Raw genomic sequence first — 24,747 nt, forward strand, 5'->3', positions numbered from 1 at the left:
GTTCGAACCCCTGCAGGTCATATGGACAGATGGTTTATGTCAGGTGTCAACAATAGTCACAGACCAATCTAAATTTCCAACTAAAGACAGTTCTGAATGTATTGCCATACATGCTTGTCATTTTCTGTTATTTTAAGGCATACAGTGAGGGGAAAAAAGTATTTGATCCCCTGCTGATTTTGTACGTTTGCCCACTGACAAAGAAATGATCAGTCTATAATTTTAATGGTAGGTTTATTTGAACAGTGAGAGACAGAATAACAACAAAAAAATCCAGAAAAACGCATGTCAAAAATGTTATAAATTGATTTGCATTTTAATGAGGGAAATAAGTATTTGACCCCTCTGCTAAACATGACTTAGTACTTGGTGGCAAAATCCTTGTTGGCAATCACAGAGGTCAGACGTCTCTTGTAGTTGGCCACCAGGTTTGCACACATCACAGGATATACACATAAATATATTTTAATAAACAAGGTTAAATAAAGCAAAGCTTTTCAGGCATGTGAGAGAGCTCTTCTTTTTCCTCAATTGAAACAATGAAGTCCAGGCAGTCAACTTTGCATATAAGGGTTGTTCCACAAATTCTGTGTGACTTGGTCAAAGAAAACATTTGATTGCACAAAGTTTTCACATTCTGTCATAAAGAGCACATGTTCAACTTCATAAAACATGTTTTCCCATCTCAAGAGGTAAAAAAATAAAAAAATAGACTATAAGTGGCAAATAAAGTACCAGGGTTGACGATTTCTTCTTAAATCAGCCATGAATCCCCTTGTGACAGGGGAAATTGCAGCTTGTGTGCTACAGGGTGTGGCAATTGTATGCAAGCTTCACCCCAAAAATGTAATTGTTAAATAATTTCTAGCCTATCTATGGCTAACAGGGTTGACATGTTATGCTCGACCTGCTAAGTTTTCCACCACAAATCACCAGAAAATTTACAAAAATAGAGTAGATCCCAGCGCACCTGCGTTTACTCAGTGATTTGACTATTAGATGTTTAATGTTTCTTTTGAAAGCAATATTGCAAAAGGAATAGTTTCACCATATTGAAACTAGAGTTCAGTTTATGTTTATTAAAATGAGGGACAGACGCAAATGAATCACTATTCACATGAAAAAACGATTCTTCAGAAATGACTGTCAAAGGAACAAAATAACTAGGGCTTGGAGAAACTTGGAGAAATGTTGGGATTCAGTGGGTTAAAATCTTGACACAGGGTTGGAACTTTAGCAAGCCTTTATTCATATTAAACATCTGATTTATTGAAGTCTCCATGTGGTCTATATTAAAGGCCACTTCATTTAATATAACAGGTTTTTTTAAATTCAATATTGGTGCAACATTTGACTAAAATATTAAAGGGCACTCATTTCGTGGAACGACCCAGAACAGCTTAACCATTTCACCTTATTATAAGTTACTACAAAATGGGATCTATTACAAAGTGAAGAACAGCTTTCTGCATCCTTTTTTGATTTTCTTTTTCTCCACATTACATATGCATATACAAAATATTACCCTGTCATACAAGTAGCATAGAATGACATTCCTTATTACAAACAGCTGGACTCGAAGCCCCAAAATCTCATGCGTGTACATAAAATGATAACGTAGAACTACATGTATATGTACAGTTTTGGTTGTGTTTTCAAATCTATTGCAAACTTCATCCTTTTTGTGGGGTGTCTTCAGTACTCGGCTCGGTAGCTTACACAAGTTTTCCTGGGCACCACCTGAAGAGGGCTGATTAGTTTGGGAAGTGAGTGCACATCTGAAGGGAGAGAGACATCACAGGATCAGGGAAAATAAATGGGCTGCATCTCAATAGTGGAATAATGCCCTTTTGTGATTGTGTGTGTTACACAGCGGCACAGTCACATAGTAAATAGAAAATGCTTGAATTATCCCGACCCTCGCATGAAAGATTTGGAAATAAATGCTTCAGTTATGACAGCAGTACAGCTGATTTGCCAGGACCTTACATTCAAATTTTAGCCCAGGGCTGTCTTGTCTTCTCAAATGTTCACATATTTTCCACATTTTGTGTTTTATGATGATTAGATAGATATGTGTTCTCATCTCTGTGTGTGGCTGGCGCTGTCTGTCTCTAACCTACCACACTAAGGGTCGCATTCCTCTGCCCAGGCGTTGCTGACGCATGCCAGATCTTACTACACCCAGATAATTATTTTACGTATCAACTAACCACATATATTATAGCAATCTGGTGCCGGACGGCACAATCGATGATGTTGCACGCAACCATTGGTTTATGCATGGAACGGCTGAGCAGGGGAACGCTGTGTCGTACAGCCGTGACAGTGCGTCTGCCTTCACGTTCTTCGTACCCGGGATGTAAGATATTGTAAAATCAAACCGGGTGAAGAATAGGGCCCACCTGGCCTGGCGAGGGTTCAGCCTCTTCACTGTCCGGATGTACTTCAGGTTACGGTGGTCCGTCCAGACGAGGAAAGGGTGTTTCGCCCCCTCGAGCCAGTGCCTCCACACGGTCAGGGCTCTGACAACAGCCAACAGCTCCCGATCACCAACGTCGTAGTTCTGCTCCGCCTGGCTGAGCTTCTTGGAGAAGAAGGCACAGGGGCGGAGCTTGGGTGGCGTGCCAGAGTGTTGAGATAGGACAGCCCCTATCCCTACCTCCGGACGCATCCACCTCCACCACGAACGGTAATGATGGATCGGGATGGGCCAGTACCGGGGCTGAGGTGAACAGAACCCTCAGGTTACAGAAGGCCCTGTCAGCCTCAGCAGTCCAGCGGAGCCGGGACGGCCCACCCTTCAACAGAGATGTGATGGGAGCTGCGACCTTGCCAAAGCCAATAAAGTGCTGCACCTCCTTTACCGTGGTTGGAGTCGGCCAGTTACGCACAGCTGAAATGCGATCTCCCTCCATCTCCACACCTGAGGTGGTAATGTGGTATCTGAGGAAGGAGACAGACTTTTGGAAAAACAAACACGTTTCTGCCTTGGCATAAAGGTCATGTTCCAAAAGTCGGCCCAGCACTTTGTGAACCAGGGACACATGCTCGGCACGCATAGCGGAATACACCAGAATGTCATCGATGTAGACCACTACATCGCGACCAAGCATGTCCCGAACCACCTCGTTCACAAAGGACTTGAAGACGTACGGCATCACCAGGTATTCGTAATGCCCCGTGGTTGTGCTGAATGCTGTCTTCCAGTCGTCCCCCTCTCGGACACGCACCAGGTTGTACGCACTCCAGAGATCTAATTTTGTGAAGAAGCGCGCCCCATGCATTGACTCGATTTACAGATGGAATGAGGGGCAGAGGATAACTATAAGGTATTATCCCCTTATTCAGTGCTCGGTAATCAATGCAAGGGCGCAGACCTCCGTCTTTCTTCACAAAAAAGAAACTCGAGGAGGGCGAAGTGGAGGGACGTATGAACCCCTGGCGCAAGGACTCAGAGACGTATGTCTCCATCGCCTCCGTTTCAGCCTGCGACGGGATACACATGACTCCTGGGAGGCACAGCGTCTACCCGGAGGTTTATCATTTCTCCTGCCCGATGAGGTGGTAATTTGGTCGCCTGCGTTTTGGAAAACGCGTGTGCCAAATCGAGGTATTCGGGGGGAATGCCGTTGCACCAACGGAAACAGCTAGACACCTACCCTGACACTCGCGACCACCCTGTGAGAACCCTCTGCGGTCATGAAAAGGTGGGGTTGTGTAGTGCTAACCAGGGAAGACCCAATGCAACAGGGAATTCAGGAGACTCAATAATAAAAAAGGTGACTTGTTCTCTATGTAATACCTAGACTATGTGCTAATGACCTGTCCATAGAGTTCCCAGCTGCGCCTGAATCGACCAGCGCCTTACACTGGGGAACTACCGTGTAATCAGGGAAGTGGATGTGTAGGGTACAGTGCGTAGCACAGGGCTCTGAATGAGTGTGGGTGTTCAATATCTGGGGTGACACGAGAGTGCCCTGCCTGCTTCCTCCAGACCCAAAAGAACGCTGACTACAGCGTACAAGAGAATGTCCTCTCGTGCCACAAGAGTGACACTGGCGCTGTTGTCCTCCGCTCTCCTGGATCGCCGCACCACCCAGCTCCATCATCTCGTGATCCGGGGTTGGGCGGGGGGTGAAACGGACAGGCCCCTTCCAGGACGTCCTCTAGAAGCCAGCAGGTTGTCCAACCGGATGGCCATGTCCACCAGTTGATTGAAGGACAACGTGGTGTCCAGGCATGCTAGCTCCCTTCGGACGTCCTCTCGCAGGTGGCACCGGAAATGGTCGATGAGGGCCTGCTCGTTCCACCCGGACCCAGCCGCTAGAGTACAAAACTCCAGGGCTAAGTCCTGCGCGGTCCTCGTCCCCTGCCTCAGGTGGACCAGCCGCTCGCCCGCCTCTCTACCTTCAGGCGGGTGATCGAAGACTGCCCGGAAGAGGAGAGCGAACTCCCCGTAGTTGTCCAACACGGCTCCTCCTTCACTCCAGACTGGTGTTGGCCCACAGGGCTTTCCCCAAGAGGCAGGAGACGAGGGCGAACACCTTCTCCCACGCCGATGGAGCTGATGGTCGAGAAGTATAGATCCAGTTGCAGGATGAATCCCTGGCAGCGGGCAGCTGTCCCGTCAAAATCCTTTGGTCGGGATATATGAATCCCTCTGGTTGCTGGGGTGTGGGTGGCTGGATCCGGTCGCTCAGCTGGTCCCGAAAGATCGGGTCCTCTCCTATCCAGGCGTTGGACGACCTGGAGAACCCGATCCATCGCTTCTCCCAAGCTGGCTAGCATCGTAGAATGCTCCCGGACCCGCACCACGACTCCAGGCATGTGCTCCTCTCCTGCTGACTCCTCCATGTCTTGGTGTGTGATTCTGTGATGAGTGATTTCGAAGGAGTCACAGAATAACAGGATTTATTCCGAAACACAGAGTTACGCAGTAATGCGTCAAAACACTCCACTGCGCAAAACAGGCGCACTGGAAAATACAAGGCACACGGGGAATTATCCAGATGATACAAAATACAAGGAGCTCCACCAAGCTTCTCTATCCTCCACAATAAACAATCACACACAAAGACAAGGGGGCAGAGGGAACACTTATACAGGTACTGATGAGGGGATATGAACCAGGTGTGTGTAATAACCAAGACAAAACAAATGGAATGATGAGATGAGGAGCGGCAGCGGCTAGAAGGCCGGTGACGACGAACGCCGAAGCCTGCCCGAACAAGGAGAGGAGGCAGCTTTGGAGGAAGTCATGACAAACGCAACCACTATGTGTGGTTACTGCTGGCTGTCTAACATACCACAGTATCTCTAATTTGTGTGCGGCTGGTGCTGTCTGGCTAAAACCTACCACAGTGTCTCCAATCTGTGTGTGTGGCAGGTGCTGTCTGGCTGTAACCTACCACATTGTCAATCTCAGCAGGGTTAATAATTCTGGTCAGCTCTCCATACACTTCAGGACTCATGGGCAGCATGGTGTCCTGTAGTCTGGAGGGGTGGCTGAGGAGAAACAGAACGCAACCAACAGCTACACAATCAGGAGAAAATATCAACTTTAGACATTAATAACTAAAATAAATAAAAATGTAATAAATAAAAAACTCAAATCTAGGCAAAAATTAGAGGTCATTTGGCATTGTTTTATTATTGTTAATTTACACCAGGGATGGGCAACTTTGATCAGGATCGGGGCCGCAAAAAATCTGAACTCCTCATGAGGGGCCGCAGTGGCTCGTGGGTCTGTGTACCCACATCCATACCCACACATGCAGTCAGAACCGGCCCCCAGCGGAGAGAAAGAGTTAATTGCCTGTAATTCTACATATTTTGCCATCAGGCGGAAAGAAGATTAATTTCATGTATTTCTACTAATTTTGCCATGGGGCCGACAGAAATGTTTGCAGTTTTTAATATATCTGAGTGAGAGTGACAATCAATCAATGGGGGCCCCACGGTCGGTATTTCAACCATGATTACTACAAGTGAGATAGTTGGCTAGACTAATTTACCAATCTAAAAATATTTTTGCTGACATGGGTGAGTGACTGTCAGTGACTGACATAACAAGAGACTTACACCTTTCATTTGACCTTTACTTGTACTTTGGGCTGTGTGTGTTCTCTGTTGGGTGTATCTTAAATCAATGAAAGCCTATAAAAACAGTAAAAGGTGTTTCATAACAAGAATCACACTTACACTTCAGACACAGAGATGAGCTCCGTCTTAATGTAGCCAGCCTCAGAGGCACTCTCCAACTCCATTGGCTCAACAGCTGAGGAGGTCAAAGGTTATAAACGTCTAGAGGTTATCATCAGAACCAAACACAGGTGGCACCTTAATTGGGGAGTACTGGTTCATAGTAATGGCTGGAACGGAGTGAATGGAATGGTATCAAACATCACACACTCCATTCCACCCATTATTATGAGCCTTCCTCGCCTCCCCAACCTCCTGTGGAAAGCCATTACCAGTGGTCAGTATTTCAATGGGGAAAATGGTGTGGCACAACAAAATATGAAAAGTATGCTATGCAGTGAATATTGTGTATAATAGCTTTGACTGGAATTGAAGTCTTCAACACCATTTGTACCTTTTCAACTACTCAATCTTTCCTCAACATATATACATTTCTATCAACTTGTTAGTTACCTTCTGTGGGGCGGCTGTAGTAGCGTGTGAGGACGCTGTCTTTGGGGATGTTGGGGTAGAGGTAGAGCAGTGGGTTCTCAGGGATGTTCTCGGCAGCCATCACCTTGTAGTTGCGGAGGATGTCAGGGAAAGAGACGGCGACCAGCTCCTTCTTAGTGTAGGGCTCCACCGAGTGGAAATGGACGTCTATATGTTCATAGATATACATAAATGCACACACACACAATGTGATGAGAATGTGTTCTCAGTCAGCTTACCTGGTAAAATAATACAAACAGAAACACATATACAAGGAGACAGATGTATAGACACATACTCATAATGTGTAAAAACAATTAAAATATATATATTTTTGTATGTACATGGGTACATACTGAGTATACCAAACATTAGGAACACCTTCCTAATATTTAGTTGCACCCCTCCCCCCCTTTTGCCCCCCAGAAAAGCCTCAATTCATCGGGGCATGGACTCTACAAGGTGTTGAAAGTGTTCCACAGGGATGCTGGCCCTTGTTGATTCCAATGCTTCCCACAGTTGTGTCAAGTTGGCTGGATATCCTTTGGGTGGTGGACCATTCTAGATACACACGGGAAACTGTTGTGCGTGAAAATCCCAGCAGCGTTGCATTTCTTGACACAAACCGGAACGCCTGACACCTAATACCCCGTTCAAAGCCAGTTAAATCTATTGTCTTGCCCATTCACCCTCTGAATGGCACATACACAATCCATGTCCTCAATTGTCTCAAGGCTTAAAAATCATTATTTAACCTGTCACCTCCCCTTCATCTACAGCTACAAAACTACAAAGCTACAAACACACACATGCACACACGCACTCACACACACACACACACACCGTTATTGGAGCCCTCGACCCAGGTGAAGGTAATGGCTCCCTCCCGGCTGCTCTCGCTGAAGCGCAGCAGGAAAGTCCCAGGCTCCTTGTCCTTCAGCAGGGCCTTCTCTCTCTCCTTACTAACGAAGCCCATGATACACCTATAGCCCATAGAGATGTAGTGGATTATAGCACAATAAAGTAACTTTTCAAAAAAGTAATGTATACCTAGGCTTCAAAAAGGCATACTGAAGTAATGTGAGTTGTGAGTTGGAGAGATGTTTTAGACTGAATGGGCTTTGCTGGGGCAATGCTGACTCAAAGGCTTTTACCCATCATTCCACAGACACAGCAGGTGTTTCTTGATCAGGTCCAGTATTCCCTCGATCCACAGCCAGAATGGAAAGCTCTTCTCATTCACATTCTGCTCAGGTAAAGACACACTCAATACACAGCCCAAAGTAAACACAGGGGTTGGCTAAAACACCAAACTTCCAGTGAGATGCACACCTTGCAGAACTTGGTCCAGGGGATGAGCCCATTAGGGTTTCCCGCTGCCTCTCGACCTGTCACAGGAATTTCGTATTATTATTGGTTCACTTTAATGGAACGACCTTAGCTAACACCGTTATGAGCATTACATGACATAGGGCATAAGCTGTTTATGCACCTTTTGATATGGTGAACCTTTTGATATGGTGAATAGATCTTAAGCAACATTTGCATTGTTAGCCTTTATCTGGGATTAGTTGGCCAAATTAGTTGGTCACCTAGACTCGCTTGCCAGATATGTGTGTCGAGAAAAACTAATGGCCTCCTCACATACTGTATGTATAGCCAACTTTTATAACCAACTAGGGCACCTTTATATCACAGATGGGTTTGCTGTGGCTGTGTCGTGGCACAAAACCACGCCAAGTCACAATAAGACTCACCCAGGAGCTTGTCTCCCAGCATGCTCAGCTGCTCGTCATTGAGGCCTCGCTTGGTTACGGAGGAGAACTGCCAGCTCAGCACCTTTGACAACTGGCTCCAGGTGGCCTGAGGAGGGCTCAGGAAGAACGACAGATTCTGAGGAGGAGGAGAGAGAGGGATGGAGATGATAAGTTGATAGTTTGGAAGAGGTGTGTTAGTGCTGGGGTGGAACAAAAGCCTGCACACCAGCTGGCTCTCCAGGACCAGGAGTTGGATCCCCCTGGATTACACCTGTCCAGTCTGGATCACATGACGGAAGTAAGGAGGCAGTTAAAAGAACAAAAGTTACTGTAGTTCTCAGAGGGCAGAATCTGAGTAACTAGATAGATAGATACTGTAGCTATGCATATGTCAAGTGAGGATTTAGTCTTGAATGAGAAGGGTAGGTAAGAGGGGTTGTACCTTGGACTCACTCGTCAGCATGTTGTACCACATGACAGAGGCCCAGGCGCTGGGCAGCTGGCTAATGTTGGAGATGACCACAATGGGCAGGGACATTGTCTGGATCCACACACACACACACACACACACACACACACACACACACACACACAGGGGAAGTCAGAGAGAAACATCAGTACAGACAGTCAGGTTCCTTGGTGTGTATTACTAACAAATATTTATTCCATGACAATAGTGTATACTATGTCTTTTTTAAAGCTCTACAGATTAGTTACTGTTGTTCTGACCTCTAGTTCGACCTGGAGTCCTGGCTGACAGAGTTGAGTCTCAAAGCTAATAGAGTGGAGCTCCTCCGTCACTATGAGAGGACCCTGAGTCGACACACAGACGTACATCAATTTGAAAATAGAATATGTATTACTATGACTTTACATGAGTTTTATACATCACAATCATCCTCACACCTGATGTGCTTTCCTTACCTCATTTGATCTGTTGCCTGTAACTTTCTGTTCCTTTAGTTGCTGGGGAAGAAAATAGTTGTAAATCATGTAAAGTAACCAAAAGAAGAAGAAGAACAACAACAAAACTTAAAAACGGTTCTGAACAGCACACACATGATATACTGTTACAGCAATCGGCGACCCAAGCAAGAATGCTAACATCAACCCACTTTCATTATGCTCTTATGAAGGCTAGCGTCATTACTAGGGTTGCAAAGGGACAGTATATTACAGAAATTAGTAATATATTAGTTGGAATCTAAATAATTTTCCAATGGCCGTTCCGAGCAGAATCCCTATTTATTTATGTTCCGTTCTGGTGTTCCATCCAGAAAATAAAGTTCTGAACCTGTTAGAACCAAAAAAAAGTAAAGGTTCATATAGTTCCTTTTCATCCTTTATTTCTTCCTATGAAATCAACATTGTTTTTACATTTAGCTCATTAATTTAATTAACGCCGATAGAGCAGCTTGTTGTGGAACGGATAAAATAGTTGTTTACATGTTTAATTGGTCAGATAAGTGCAGGCATGAGATGCGACTGAAATTTCACAGGTGGGGAGAGAGCAAGAGAGGGGTGGACATGGAGGGGGCTTGGCTTGAAGCGCTGCACATCTTGACATAAACGTGAATTGGAATGTATTTTCAGGCTATTACTAGCATTATAACTTCCCCGAATTACAGAACTATACAGTACACTAGACATTAGGAATATTTTTGGAACTAAAAATAACATTATTAACCGATTCTCAAGATTTGAAAATAACCGTTCTTATTCGGTTTTCGGTTTTATTCCCTGAACCGGTTCCAACCCCAGCTGGAAACTTTCTAAATTTACCCGAATTTTGGTAACTTTCAAGGTTTTATTTTATTTTATAAGATGACATCTAGTGACCATTTATAGGTACTTCAGATTATCACAGATGTCTTTAATTATCTTTGGCCCTCTCTGTGGCCTTATCACATGTAAAATATATAAAATAAGATTAAACATTATCCTTAATATAAACCATCTACTAAGTGAATACCATTGGTGTTTAATGAGGGTTTCAGCTTGAAATATCCTTTTATTTATTTGTTTACACTTGTATTTATCTTATTTTGTCAACAGAGGCGTCATGCCCATATGGGGCACAGGGGCACGTGTCCCCTCAGATTTGTCATGTTTAAAAAATATTTATACATTTGTAATAGTACTAGCCATTTAGCAATTTTAGGTAGTTGGCTTTCGCTAGCCCAGATAGGTTCCCAATCTCCAAACCTCATAACTACAGTGAAGGAAAAAAGTATTTGATCCCCTGCTGATTTTGTACGTTTGCCCACTGACAAAGAAATGATCAGTCTATAATTTTAATGGTAGGTTTATTTGAACAGTGAGAGACAGAATAACAACAAAAAAATCCAGAAAAACGCATGTCAAAAATGTTATAAATTGATTTGCATTTTAATGAGGGAAATAAGTATTTGACCCCCTCTCAATCAGAAAGATTTCTGGCTCCCAGGTGTTTTTTATACAGGTAACGAGCTGAGATTAGGAGCACACTCTTAAAGGGAGTGCTCCTAATCTCAGTTTGTTACCTGTATAAAAGACACCTGTCCACAGAAGCAATCAATCAATCAGATTCCAAACTCTCCACCATGGCCAAGATCAAAGAGCTCTCCAAGGATGTCAGGGACAAGATTGTAGACCTACACAAGGCTGGAATGGGATACAAGACCATCGCCAAGCAGCTTGGTGAGAAGGTGACAACAGTTGGTGCGATTATTCGCAAATGGAAGAAACACAAAAGAACTGTCAATCTCCCTCGGCCTGGGGCTCCATGCAAGATCTCATCTCGTGGAGTTGCAATGATCATGAGAACGGTGAGGAATCAGCCCAGAACTACACGGGAGGATCTTGTCAATGATCTCAAGGCAGCTGGGACCATAGTCACCAAGAAAACAATTGGTACCACACTACGCCGTGAAGGACTGAAATCCTGCAGCGCCCGCAAGGTCCCCCTGCTCAAGAAAGCACATATACAGGCCCGTCTGAAGTTTGCCAATGAACATCTGAATGATTCAGAGGAGACCTGGGTGAAAGTGTTGTGGTCAGATGAGACCAAAATGGAGCTCTTTGGCATCAACTCAACTCGCCGTGTTTGGAGGAGGAGGAATGCTGCCTATGACCCCAAGAACACCATCCCCACCGTCAAACATGGAGGTGGAAACATTATGCTTTGGGGGTGTTTTTCTGCTAAGGGGACAGGACAACTTCACCGCATCAAAGGGACGATGGACAGGGCCATGTACCGTCATATCTTGGGTGAGAACCTCCTTCCCTCAGCCAGGGCATTGAAAATGCTTCGTGGATGGGTATTCTAGCATGACAATGACCCAAAACACACGGCCAAGGCAACAAAGGAGTGGCTCAAGAAGAAGCACATTAAGGTCCTGGAGTGGCCTAGCCAGTCTCCAGACCTTAATCCCATAGAAAATCTGTGGAGGGAGCTGAAGATTCGAGTTGCCAAACGTCAGCCTTGAAACCTTAATGACTTGGAGAAGATCTGCAAAGAGGAGTGGAACAAAATCCCTCCTGAGATGTGTGCAAACCTGGTGGCCAACTACAAGAAACGTCTGACCTCTATGATTGCCAACAAGGGTTTTGCCACCAAGTACTAAGTCATGTTTTGCAGAGGGGTCAAATACGTATTTCCCTCATTAAAATGCAAATTAATTTATAAAATGTTTGACATGCGTTCTTCTGGATTTTGTTGTTGTTATTCTGTCTCTCACTGTTCAAATAAACCTACCATTAAAATTATAGACTGATCATGTCTTTGTCAGTGGGCAAACATACAAAATCAGCAGGGGATCAAATACTTTTTTCCCTCACTGTAGCTACCAAGAAGCCATTTCAGGATATCAATCAAGTACGAGTAGCTAGCTTGTCTAACTATCTTAGCTGGCATTCCTGCTGGCAAGGTTGGTAGACTTTAGAAAAGCAAGCAATAACTAAATGTACTGAATAAGACTCACATTCCTTTCAATCTTTTACCCAGATTTTTGCAGAGATGCATAGAAGCATATTTTAATAAAGAACCACCAGTCAGGAGGATACACACAGCTCAAGAGGTATGCTTAGATACGCAGAAAACTATACATATTTTTTAAACATAGAATTAAGCATAATGATTATGACTCTGAATTGCAGGAAAAAGCTGCTTTAGGTGTTTGAAAAATTCTCTAACTTACAGACTGGGTGCATAGTTTGTGGCCACTCCAATTTTTGGGGTGCATGACACCCCTGTAAGTCAATATGTCATTGTTGTAAATGTTTTGTCGCCAAACTGGTGGCAGTTGTGAAAAAAGCCAATAGTTGGAAAAGTTGCAGAGTTAATTGAAAATAATGCAATTTTTGATTAGATGCTTTTTTCATTAATTAGGCTATTTTCTCTTGAACCATATGGTCTATCCACTAGAAACTCATGGACAACTCAGACATCTTTTTTTAATACTATATATGAATAAACAATTGGAAAGTTACTAAAGTATAAATTACCAAAGTTACCATAGCTTGCCATAGATTACCTTTGGTAAATTACCGGTAGCTTTGCAACCCTAGTCATTACAATATGAACAGTATATGACGCTATCATCATTGATGTACAGCAGGGGTCCTCAATTACATTCAGCTGGGGGGTGATTATTTCTGGAGAGGATGGTCGGGAGGGCCGGAACATAATTATAAATAATTTGAACACTGCAAATTGACCACAAGAAGCCCAAAAACATAATAATTTAAAACCTTGATTACATTATGATACTATCAGACACATCTCCCTACTTATACTTGGGAACAGATTTCCTAAAACAAAATCCCTTTGATCTATTTCCGGGTGATTTTACAGTCTTTAATGCTCAGAAAACCTGGGAGCGGGACACCTATTGGGGAACCCTGATGTACAGTATATCATATGTACAATGTACAGTATAACATCTGAATGTGCCAGTTCATACCAGGTGTCTGAATTCCGCTGCCAAGCTTCCATTGGACTCCTCCATGTTCATAACCTTAGTGTTGGTTCCCAAGATGTTGAATTTCCGGACCCTGGAAATGACATCAAATCAGAGGAAATGTAATGACTACTAACTAGGCTACTTCAGGTTTAAGTTAGATAACAGAGACCAAAACATTTCATACCCTCTCACTGTGTTCCTCTCAGTGACGTCCCTAAAGAAATCCAATACATCAGTGACTGAAATTTTGAATTTTGCCATTGATAAAATATAATAATGTAATACAATTTATGAAATATAACATTAAGCAGTTCCCAAAACCATATGTGTACACGTGTGTGTATGTATATGGCTCTGGTACGTACTTCTCATTCACTTACTTGTCAAACACAGCATTGACTTTGAGCTGGTAGTTGAACTCCTGGAGCTTCACCAGGAGTCTGGGGAAAATATCGGGTGCAAGAGTATTATGATACCAATAAAGTAATCACAATGCAAGCCAAATGACTATCAGGAACTAATGTGGATGAAAGAGTGTAGTATTTAGGTGTGGGTCTTAATTGAGGAGTTACAGCACGGATGGCTAACCAACTCTCATCTGGGTTTGCAGGCTTCTACTAGCTACTAGTCAATACAGTATTGCACATTGAGTTTGGAGTGTGTAGCGCTGGTGCCCTCACCTGATTTTGACAGTGAACTGCACCCCAGTCTTCAGCACCATGGGTCTTTGAGGGTGAGTGGGCATACAGGGCTGTCTCTCTACCACAATAGAACTAAAAGACAGACACCACAAAAACATTATGTCAAACATCCTCTTATGGCACTCCACTAAAGCCTAGAGCAGGGATCATCAACTTCAGCTCCATTTTTCTTGAGTGGACAGTCGGGTGGGGGGGGGGGGGGGGGGATTGGGGCGGAACATAATTACAAATAATTTGTAGACTACTAACTGACCGCAAGAAGCCCAAACAGATATAATATTTGACAAAAATATAATCATTTTAAACCTTGCTTACATTTGTATATGATCACGTGTCTCTCTATTATGTGTGGGAATACTTGTGAACAGATTTCAAAAATTATAATAACTTGGAGCTGATTTCATGGTGTTTTTACAGTCTTTTGTATGTCCAACAATGACAATTATGTATTTTTCAAATAAAACCACCTGCGGGCCGCCAGTCGGGGAACAGAGCCTAGAGTCTAGACATTAACGCTGGGAGCTAACTCAAGTCTTCAGGTCTCAGGCTAAGTTACCTATCATACAGTGAGTGCATACATGTTTAGTATGTGTATGTGATCCCTACAGGAACATAGACATACAGTAGGTGACATAGAGCGGGTCTCACTTGACAATGAGGTACTTGAACAGGGCGAGAGCGCGTTCCTCCAGAGCGCTTTTGCCCTGAGTGATGGGGTCATTCTCGTACGTGTACTTCTGTTCCAGCTCCTGGAGCTTCTTCAGCTGCTGACGCACCTGCTGTAAGCCCTCTGCCACCGCAGTGAACCTGCATACAGACGCAGACAAACACACACACAAATACACACAGTGAATGATGGTTGAAAATATTGCTGCTGAAGGTATTTGAACAAGGTTTAATGTAAGGGTTAGGATATGAACTAGGCCTAGGGCTAGGGGCCAAAGCTAAGATGGACTTAGAGGCAGGGCTGACCAGATTTGTAGCTGGTCCAAACAGGCGTTAGGCGGACCACCGATGCAAGCTATCTGCTGTCTGTGCTTCCACTCAGGTACCTCCACTGTCACCAGGGTGAACTGGATCTGCTCGGCCAAGCACAGGATGTCAGCAATCTGATGCACCACCACCTAGAGGTTGGGAGAAACAAACATCACAGTCTAATCATACAGTGTACACACTCATGCAAGCACACACACACACACACACACACACACACACACTCATACCTACCTCTCTGGTTATGTTGAGTTTGATGAACATCGCTCTGATGACCATCTCCTCTTCACGGATCTCTTTCCGTACCGCAAGTGACTGTGCCATCCCATTCACCTCTTGTTCCACTGACAATGACAGAATCACCATTTATATAGCGTTAAGCATTCACAATACGATAGTAAAATAAACATCTGGAACTTCACAGCACAGTTGCTTCAGCCTGGAAACTAATTTTAGTACAGTAGGAGTGCGGTATGTTTTACAGTGCCTTCACATTGGCTAAAGCATATACAGATCTGGGACCAATCTAGTCTTGTGTCCCAGACCCAGGCTATTGAAAGAGACTAGGACCAGGTTAACTCCTACAGTACCTTGGCTCTGCAGGGTCTTCTTTTTAAAGTCGTGTTCATCCTGTAGTTCCTCCAGTGACTTAATCTCATTCTCTGCACCCTGAAGAGGACAGAAATCACACAGTTTAATGGTCATGACTCATGATGGTGTTTGTGAAAAACATTTTCTACCCCTTTCGTAGGCTGTTCAACTGGTTATTGTTCATGTAGAATGACAAGACAATGGGCGGTGTCGTGGTAGGGTGCATGATAATAAATCCACATAACCAATGACACATGGTAATGTTCAATTGAGCGCACCTGAACTCGGTTCCTCAGGTCTTTAACGTTGTTGTCCAGCTCCTTCTGTTTCTCCAACACCATGTTGTTCGGTGTGGACCCCACATTATCCTCACAAAAACATTCACATACATTTGGTCTGGTTTTACACTCAGGTCACACTGAAATGCTCCTTCCGTTGCAGCAATAACTGAACATACAAATACAATATCAAAGGCAGTTTAACCCTTTTTTTATATCTATGCTGCAAGAAATGTGCTGAAATATTACAGTTCATTGCTAAATTCTCCATGCAATAGCAACTTTTCTAGGAGGATGCATCATAAAGCAGTATGCAAAAGACAAGATCAGTGTCTCACCTCTTTTTTGATGATGGAGGCCAGGATCTTCTTCTCCTCTTTCAGACAATTACAGATGATCATGGCCATGTGCAAAGGGTCTTCCTGGAAGTGGTCCTGGGAAGAGTTACTCAACTTTACTTTTTACAATTTAAAGTTGACTTTGGTGTTCCTCAAGGATGCGTTCCAGGACCACTGTTCTTTCCTGCTCTTAAACTCAAACAATACAATGGTTACTTAATGGCTTAAAGAACCTAAGGTTGTTAAACCTTATTCTGATTAGGACGGCTGACTCATTACATCAGCTTCAAACATTGTTGAAGCCCTTAATCCTTATTGGCCCTGATTTGACATTAAAACAAATCTTCAGAGTAGCATTCTTTCTTTTATGAATCAAAACACCAGTCTAATGGAACAATACTCAGTGCCTGAGTGTTTCCCTTATAAGTCTATGTCAGTCCTTACAAATGAATGCAGAGTTTGACCCTGGCCTTACCTGCAGGTTGCGTTTAATCTTGCGTATATTGTGTTGCAACAGGAAGTTGTTCTCCAGGGCGAAGCGGCTGTGCTGATCGTCCAACTGGGCTAGGAGGTCATGGAAACGGACCGTCGCAAGGGAAACGCTGTTGGCCATCATGTCCCTGCAGGTGGTCAACCAAAAGGGGCGAGGACTTTGAAAATGATTGTCATCCTTTGAAATGAAAGCAACCAGCCCACAGAGCACAGTAATTGCAAAAACGACTAGCTGGAGCCATCTGAGCGGTTGGCTTCTGAGCCCTCACCTGCTAGTGACTGAATGGTGATATACTTGGTTCTGACTCGCTACAGGCTGTCAGGCAAGAATGGTACGGATGAATCTCAGTCCAGGACTTTTAGTATCTTCATCACCACCACACATAGTAATCACCCACACATAATATTATTTTACAATAGGAATGAACTTGTGGTTATTGCGGATGCATGCCCAAACACTTCTAGTAAAACACACTGATAACTTGGTCAGCAGCCACATTTGCTATAACCACTCAGAGCTAGAGTGAGCAGGGCCAGAGTCCAAATGCTGGCACGCTGACTGGCTGAAAGGAATTACCTTTTTTTCCCCCAGTAATTTAAGAAGGTGTGAGGTGAAAAAGGTCAACAACCTTACACCAACGACAACAAATATTTAAAGTAGACCACAACCTTTACAAGCATGTTACTTTAACTTTCTGTTTTCTTATTACAGTAGTTGGCACAGGCTTTCTAGATCTAGATCTAGATAAACAAGCCCAAACAAAGCACATTAAATCATGAGAGCAGTTACACCACAGCCTTCGAACGGATCTACACATACTGACTATGTAACCTACACACCCCATGTTAGTCTGTTGCTTACTGCAGCTCACTCACCAGTCAAGGCTCTCTATCCAGGCACTGAGGTACTGGCGGATCTCCATAGGGAAAGTATCATCATACAGCTGGTCCACCTGCTCCAGGTACTTGGAGTCTAGCTGCTGCAGCTGGAACCACTGGGCCATCTAGGAACCAGGGACAGGGAATGGCAATCAGTGTTTTCCTGTATCATTCCATAGGCACCTCAGTATGGAGGTCAGAGGATAACCAGTATAGTGGGAAACACAGCACAGTACGTAGCCTACTAACTGTCGCATCCCATATTTATCGCCAAGCGCATATACAGGCTGCATTGTAATCCTTTGCACAGGTAAAACTGTGCTTACTTTCAGATGCTGTGATCAAATCATCACCACGTCCATGGATGACTACAGCCATGTAATAATAATAATAATATGCCATTTAGCAGACGCTTTTATCCAAAGCGACTTACAGTCATGCGTGCATACATTTTTGTGTATGGGTGGTCCCGGGGATCGAACCCACTACCTTTGCGTTACAAGCGCCGTGCTCTACCAGCTGAGCTACAGAGGACCACATGTACACCAGGGTTGGGCTCAGTTCGGTTTTCACGTCTGAAAATCCTCACAGAAAACAATGGGTAATTGTTTTATCATGAATTGAATTTCAATTTACTTCCTGAATTGAAAACTGAACTGAGAACTCAGACATACTACTGGTCAGCTTCTTTAGTCTTTGGAGGGTTGAGGAAGAGAGGCAGCTGCTCTATAGTAGGCTACTGCTGGGTAACACCAAAGTTGCTTAACAGGATCCTGTCCGAATAGGTTTTATGTGACATTCTCTTTTTATTATATTCTGTGTAACTCAGTGAATGGGTATAGTTTAATTAAACGAGGGTATGTAGGCTGAAATCCAATTTAAGTGCATTTCTTTCCTGAAATATCACATATTGATTTGTACAGCTGCATGTCCCGTGTAGACTGATGGAGTAGAAATGTGATGTAATTTGGGATTTATCACATCTCACAACTGTCCCAGACTATGTTGGGAATATATATTTCTCGCACAGAATATAATAGGTCAACTTTTGTACTATAGGGATAGTAGATTGACATAGGCTAGTGCTTTTGCTGATCGTTAGGCCTAATCATCTTATTGGCTTACGAAAAGTAAATGTGGACAGTTCTTCCAATATCTTCAATATGCAACTCGGAATTGGATAAGGATGCGAGCAGTTGCGTCCCCGATGTGTATGTCTTCACTTGTAGCCTGTGAGAAAGACCAGATCACGTGATGGAGAGCTGTGTGAGTGAGAAGTGGTTCGGAGCAGGCAGCACTCAGGGAGAAGGGGCTGCAAAAGGCATTGCTTTTTTTAGGGTGCATTATGGCCACACAAAGGGGATGCCGCTGGGAAATTCAAAGCATAATTAAGTGCTTCTCAAATTGTGAATGAGAGACTTACGAAGTGTGTACAGCCTTGCGCAAAAAACAAAGCAGAACTCATGCCTTTCAAGCGACTTTTTTCAAATCATCATTAGAGTCGCATCATGCAGCCTTACAATGTATTAAAAATCTAAACATATAGCCCAACGTTTGTAGAACTAAAGTTACATTAATACAGTTGAAGTCTTAGTTTGGAGTCATTAAAACTTTTTTTTCAACAACTCCACAAATTTCTTGTTAACAAACTATAGTTTTGGCAAGACTGTTAGGACATCTACTTTGTGCATGACACAAGTAATTTGTCCAACAATTGTTTACAGACAGATTATTTCACTTATAATTCACTGTATCACAATTCCAGTGGGTCAGAAGTTTACATACACTAAGTTGACTGTGCCTTTAAACAGCTTGGAAAATTCCAGAAGATTGTGTCATTTGAGTCAATTGGAGGTGCACCTGTGGATGTATTTCAAGGCCTACCTTCAAACTCAGTGCCTCTTTGCTTGACATCATGGGAAAATCAAAAGAAATCAACCAAGACCTCAGAAAAATAATTGAAGACCTCCACAAGTCATCCTTGGGAGCAATTTCCAAATGCCTGAAGGTACCACGTTCATCTGTACAAACAATAGTATGCAAGTATAAACACCATGGGACCACGCAGCCGTCATACCGCTCAGGAAGGAGACGCGTTCTGTCTCCTAGAGATGAACGTACTTTGGTGCGGAAAGTGCAAATCAATCCCAGAACAACAGCAAAGGACCTTGTGAAGATGCTGGAGGAAACAGTTACAAAAGTATCTATATCCACAGTAAAACGAGTCCTATATCGACATTACCTGAAAGGCCGCTCAGCAAGAAAGAAGCAACTGCTCCAAAACCGCCATAAAAAAGCCAGACTACGGTTTGCAACTGCACATGGGGACAAAGATCGTACTTTTTGGAGAAATGTCCTCTGGTCTGATGAAACAAAAATAGAACTGTTTGGCCATAATGACCATCATTATGTTTGGAGGAAAAAGGGGGTTGCTTGCAAGCCGAAGAACACCATCCCAACCGTGAAGCACAGGGGTGGCAGCATCATGCTGTGGGTGTGCTTTGCTGCAGGAGGGACTGGTGCACTTCACAAAATAGATGGCATCATGAGGAAGGACAATTATGTGGATATATTGAAGCAACATCTCAAGACATCAGTCAGGAAGTTAAAGCTTGGTCTCAAATGGGTCTTCCAAATGGACAATGACCCCAAGCATACTTCCAAAGTTGTGGCAAAATGGCTTAAGGACAACAAAGTCAAGGTATTGGAGTGGCCATCACAAAGCCGTGACCTCAATCCTATAGAAAATGTGTGGGCAGAACTGAAAAAGCGTGTGCAAGCAAGGAGGCCTACAAACCTGACTCAGTTACACCAGCTCTGTCTGGAGGAATGGGCCAAAATTCACCCAACTTATTGTTGGAAGCTTGTGGAAGGCTACCCGAAACGTTTGACCCAAGTTAAACAATTTAAAGGCAATGCTACCAAATACTAATTGAGTGTATGTAAACTTCTAACCCACTGGGAATGTGATGAAATAAATAAAATCTGAAATAAATCATTCTCTCTACTATTATTCTGACATTTCACATTCTTAAAATAAAGTGGTGATCCTAACTGACCTAAGACAGGGAATTTTTACAAGGATTAAATGTCAGGAATTGTGAAAAACTGAGTTTAAAGGTATTTGGCAAAGGTGTATGTAAACTCCTGACTTCAACTGTAACTCTAAATTAAGCATACAGGAGAACCTATTTCTTTGTTAACCGCTCAACACAGAATAGCCGCATGTGCACACTCCCTCAAATCGTTTGGAGAAATGATCCTTTCTATTTTATAAAATAATATAAATATTGTCTGCTAAATGAGCTAGTGTAGCCCACAGCCATATGGCATAGCCAGATCAGGACCTAACATAAGGACAACTCAGAGTAAGCTATTCTGTTCTTCTGAAATAGACTACATTTTCTTCATATTATGTTTCTTTAGACCTGTCTAAAATAAATAATGGATTTATTGTGAAAGTGTAGGCTATATTACATGGATTTATTAGACTTTCTAAAATGTAGATGTTCCAAAGGTCTGCATCAGTGGGTTTTAGGCTATGTGTGGAAGCCAGGAGATGCTAAATGTGTTTATGTTAATTAACGGTCAATTACAGTGAGACTGACAGTTATTTGCTTGACAATCACCGGCTGACAAAATTTTGTGACCGCCACAGCCCTAGTTTCACCTCTCCTAGGCAATCAGCAATTAGTACAGAGAGGTGTGCTCTCCAACTCTGCTAGGCAATTAGCAATTATTGTTAGTTCTTCAGTCTCCCCTAGTTTCTCAGTGGCAGTGGCGGTCGTGTCAGTGGCGGTTTTGTCACAAAACTAAGACCGTCGCCGAAACAAAGACGGTTCTGCCTAGTTGTTCTGCAGAGTTATTCGAGGAAGGAACGAGATTAAGGCTCCACACCACTCTCTCACTTGAGTATCTTACCTAGTTATTTACAGATTATGTCATTTTGCTCTTTTATAGCTTTGTCAACTATGTGTGTGTTTTCTATACCTGTTCTCACCTCTCCCTGTAGGCTTTACAAACGCTCCCCACCCCTTGGCTGCAACCCTTCTAATTTAGTGTACCCTGCACACACAACCCATGTGGAATTCCGGGTCTCTAGCAGCGTTTGAAACTGCTGATCTGCGGTCAAGAACGCTGAGTTAATCTCAGCCTATGCTACTCTTCAGTCGCTTGACTTTTTGGCCCTGACAGAGACATTGATCACTCCAGAGAACACTGCTACTCCAGCTGCTCTTTCTTCATCTGACTATGTTTTATCTCATAGTCCGAGAGCATCTGGTCGTCGCAGTGGTGGCATAGGTCTTCTCATTTCTCCTAAGTGGAGATTTACTCTCTTCTTCCTCTCTCACCTGTCCATCTCCTCATTTGAATTCCATGCTGTTGTTAGGCCTACTGCTGCTAGGTAGCTCTCTCTCTGCTCTCCCCCTCCCCCCTGTCTGTCCTTGATTGCAGGAGTGAAGTCTGGTGTGCGGGAGTCAGGGTTCCAGCTGCAGCTCATTCGCCATAATCACCTCAGCCTTAAAGACCCGGTCAAACTTGTCACTCATCGTCAGATCATAGTCAAGACGACCATGTTAGTTTCGCTGTTGACTCAACCTGCTTGTTTTCGCCCTTTGTGTTTTTGGCCTGTTCTAGTGACTTTTCTCCTGTGCCACAGATTATTGGAACCTGACTCCTGCCTCCGCTTCACTCCTGCCACCACCATCCTGCTTTCCACTACCAGACCTCCCTTTTGGACTCACCACGGACACTAGGACGTTACGGTACCACTCCTGCTCTGAACCTGGATCTGTTACCCTCCCTGTAAACCTGGACTTGCTCTTCCCCTATTATTGGAAACCTGGACAAATTGAACTTTGTAAATAAACCTGTTAAACCTTCTCTGGCTCGGTGTAGTTGTCTGCATTTGGGTTCAAATCCAGTTAAATCATGACAGTATGATCTGACCAACATGAACCCAGCAGACAGTAGCTCGGATACCACCCCAGAGTGCACTCAAATTCGGACTGCCATAGCCAATCAGGGCATTTTACTTGGCCAATATGATACCCTGTTTAAGACTATATCCGAGAACAGTCAGGTGCTGCTTAATCAGGTTCAATTACTTACCAATCAAGTGTCTGCCCTTACTACCCAAGTTAATAATGCACCCCTCGTTCATGGCATACAAACTGCTCCTTCTCATGCTCCGCCTGTTTTTCCGGCTCCTCCAGCCCAGATCAGAGAGCCTTTTGTTCCTGCTCCAGAGCGCTATGACGGGAACATGGGAACCTGTGGTGATTTTTTGACTCAATGCTCGTTGGTGTTTGAACAACAGCCCCTCACCTACGCCTCAGAAAGAGCCCGTGTTGCCTACCTTATCAACTCTACTAGCGGTTCCGCTCGTTCCTGGGGATCCGCGGTCTGGGAGAGTCAGTCGGACATTTGCAACGCTTATGTTGCCTTCACCACTGAGATGAGGAAGGTTTTCGACCACCCCGTACGGGGCAAGGAGGCTGCTAAACGTTTGTTTTCTCTTCGGCAGGGGTCTCGCAGTGTGGCGGAGATGGCAGTGGAGTTTCGGACTTTAGCGGCAGTGAGTGGTTGGAATGACGAGGCATTACAAGGAGTGTTCATTAATGCTTTGGCTGAGACCTTGAAAGATGAATTGGTGTCATATGATGAATCGCCTACGCTGGATAATCTTATTTCACTCACCATCAGGTTGGATAATCGGATTTGGGAGTGCCGCCGGGAGAAGAGTGGTAGTTCCAAGCAACCTGTCTGTCGTCAACCAACTCCTCCCCGCCTCTTCCCTACGGAGAAGGCAGAGTCTTCCCGAGTCGATACTAGGAGCACTGAACCTGAAGCCATGAAGGTGGGTCGTGCACGGTTGTCCTCAGAGGAGCGTGCACGTCGTATTCAGGCTCGGGTCTGCCTGTATTGTGGAGAAGCTGGTCATTTAGTTCCTTCCTGCCCAGTTCGTCCGGGAAAAGGGCCGGCTCATCATTAATGGGAGAAGTTTTGGTGAGCCGAGCAGGGGATTCTTCCTCTTCTCCCCGCATTCTGCTCCAGGCATCCCTCCAGTGGCAGTCCCAGAATTTCCCTGTTAGTGCACTGGTTGATTCTGGTGCCGATGAAAGCTTTTTGGATCGAGAGTTGGCTCAACAAATGGATTTAGAGACTGTACCTATGGACCGTCCGCTGCAGGCTAAGGGTCTAAATGGACAATTGTTGACCCGTATTACTCATCAGACTGTGCCTGTTTGTCTCAGAGTGTCGGGTAATCATCAGGAGAACATTCAGTTTCACATCATTGACTGCCCACAGACCCCCCTGGTCCTTGGTATCCCCTGGCTCATAAGACACAATCCACACATTGATTGGGTGACAGGTAGAATTGTTTCATGGAGCACATTTTGTCATGTGAATTGTTTGTGTTCTGCTCAGACCCCTGCCAGCACTGTGCCTCAACCTCCACTGGAGTCCATGGATCTCTCTGCTGTCCCTGACGTGTATCATGACCTGGCATCCGTTTTCTGCAAACACAGAGCTACTTCTCTTCCTCCTCACCGGCCTTACGACTGCGCCATTGACCTCCAGCCAGGAGCCCCTCTCCCCAACAGTCGCCTGTACAATCTCTCCCGCCCGGAGACGGAAGCTACGGAGAACTACATTCGGGACTCCTTGGCGGCAGGTATTATTCGTCCTTCCTCGTCACCTGTAGGAGCGGGATTCTTTTTTGTTGGAAAGAAGGATAAGACCCTCAGACCCTGTATTGATTTCCGTGGACTTAACAACATCACCATTAAGAACAAATATTCTCTGCCTTTAATTAATTCTGCTTTTCCCCTCCTTCATGGTGCAACTATCTTTACCAAACTGGATCTACGAAATGCGTATCACCTGGTGCGCATTCGTAAAGGTGATGAATGGAAGACTGCCTTCAACACACCCTTGGGACATTTTGAGTATCTGGTTATGCCTTTTGGGTTGTCCAATGCCCCTGCTGTTTTTCAGGCACTAGTGAATGATGTCCTTCGGGACATGTTGAATCGGTTTGTTTTTGTCTATCTGGATGATATCCTGATTTTCTCAGAGTCCTCCCAGGAACATGA

General features: G+C 44.2%; 1 protein-coding gene across 1 annotated transcript in view; it reads right to left on the reverse strand.

Moving 5' to 3' along the window:
* Window positions 1-227: 227 nt before the first annotated feature.
* Window positions 228-24,747, reverse strand: part of LOC311129868 (signal transducer and activator of transcription 1-like) — a 34,443-nt gene continuing 9,923 nt past the window's right edge. The window contains exons 2-24 of the mRNA XM_084162387.1: window positions 17,645-17,772; window positions 16,752-16,896; window positions 16,277-16,372; window positions 15,939-16,028; window positions 15,660-15,738; window positions 15,304-15,413; window positions 15,049-15,200; window positions 14,725-14,883; window positions 14,056-14,148; window positions 13,756-13,815; window positions 13,560-13,589; window positions 13,376-13,466; window positions 9,357-9,398; window positions 9,162-9,245; window positions 8,875-8,973; window positions 8,433-8,568; window positions 8,008-8,063; window positions 7,830-7,921; window positions 7,519-7,658; window positions 6,658-6,843; window positions 6,205-6,280; window positions 5,412-5,508; window positions 228-1,778 (exon numbers count right to left, since the gene is read on the reverse strand). Coding sequence (XP_084018513.1) covers window positions 1,755-1,778; window positions 5,412-5,508; window positions 6,205-6,280; window positions 6,658-6,843; window positions 7,519-7,658; window positions 7,830-7,921; window positions 8,008-8,063; window positions 8,433-8,568; window positions 8,875-8,973; window positions 9,162-9,245; window positions 9,357-9,398; window positions 13,376-13,466; window positions 13,560-13,589; window positions 13,756-13,815; window positions 14,056-14,148; window positions 14,725-14,883; window positions 15,049-15,200; window positions 15,304-15,413; window positions 15,660-15,738; window positions 15,939-16,028; window positions 16,277-16,372; window positions 16,752-16,896; window positions 17,645-17,772 — 2,265 coding nt within the window. The 3' untranslated portion in view covers window positions 228-1,754. The remainder of the gene's footprint in view (window positions 1,779-5,411; window positions 5,509-6,204; window positions 6,281-6,657; window positions 6,844-7,518; window positions 7,659-7,829; window positions 7,922-8,007; window positions 8,064-8,432; window positions 8,569-8,874; window positions 8,974-9,161; window positions 9,246-9,356; window positions 9,399-13,375; window positions 13,467-13,559; window positions 13,590-13,755; window positions 13,816-14,055; window positions 14,149-14,724; window positions 14,884-15,048; window positions 15,201-15,303; window positions 15,414-15,659; window positions 15,739-15,938; window positions 16,029-16,276; window positions 16,373-16,751; window positions 16,897-17,644; window positions 17,773-24,747) is intronic.

The sequence above is a fragment of the Coregonus lavaretus genome (genome assembly GCF_964263955.1).
Source record: "Coregonus lavaretus genome assembly, chromosome: 5".
In the NCBI taxonomy this organism is placed as follows: Eukaryota; Metazoa; Chordata; class Actinopteri; order Salmoniformes; family Salmonidae; genus Coregonus; species Coregonus lavaretus.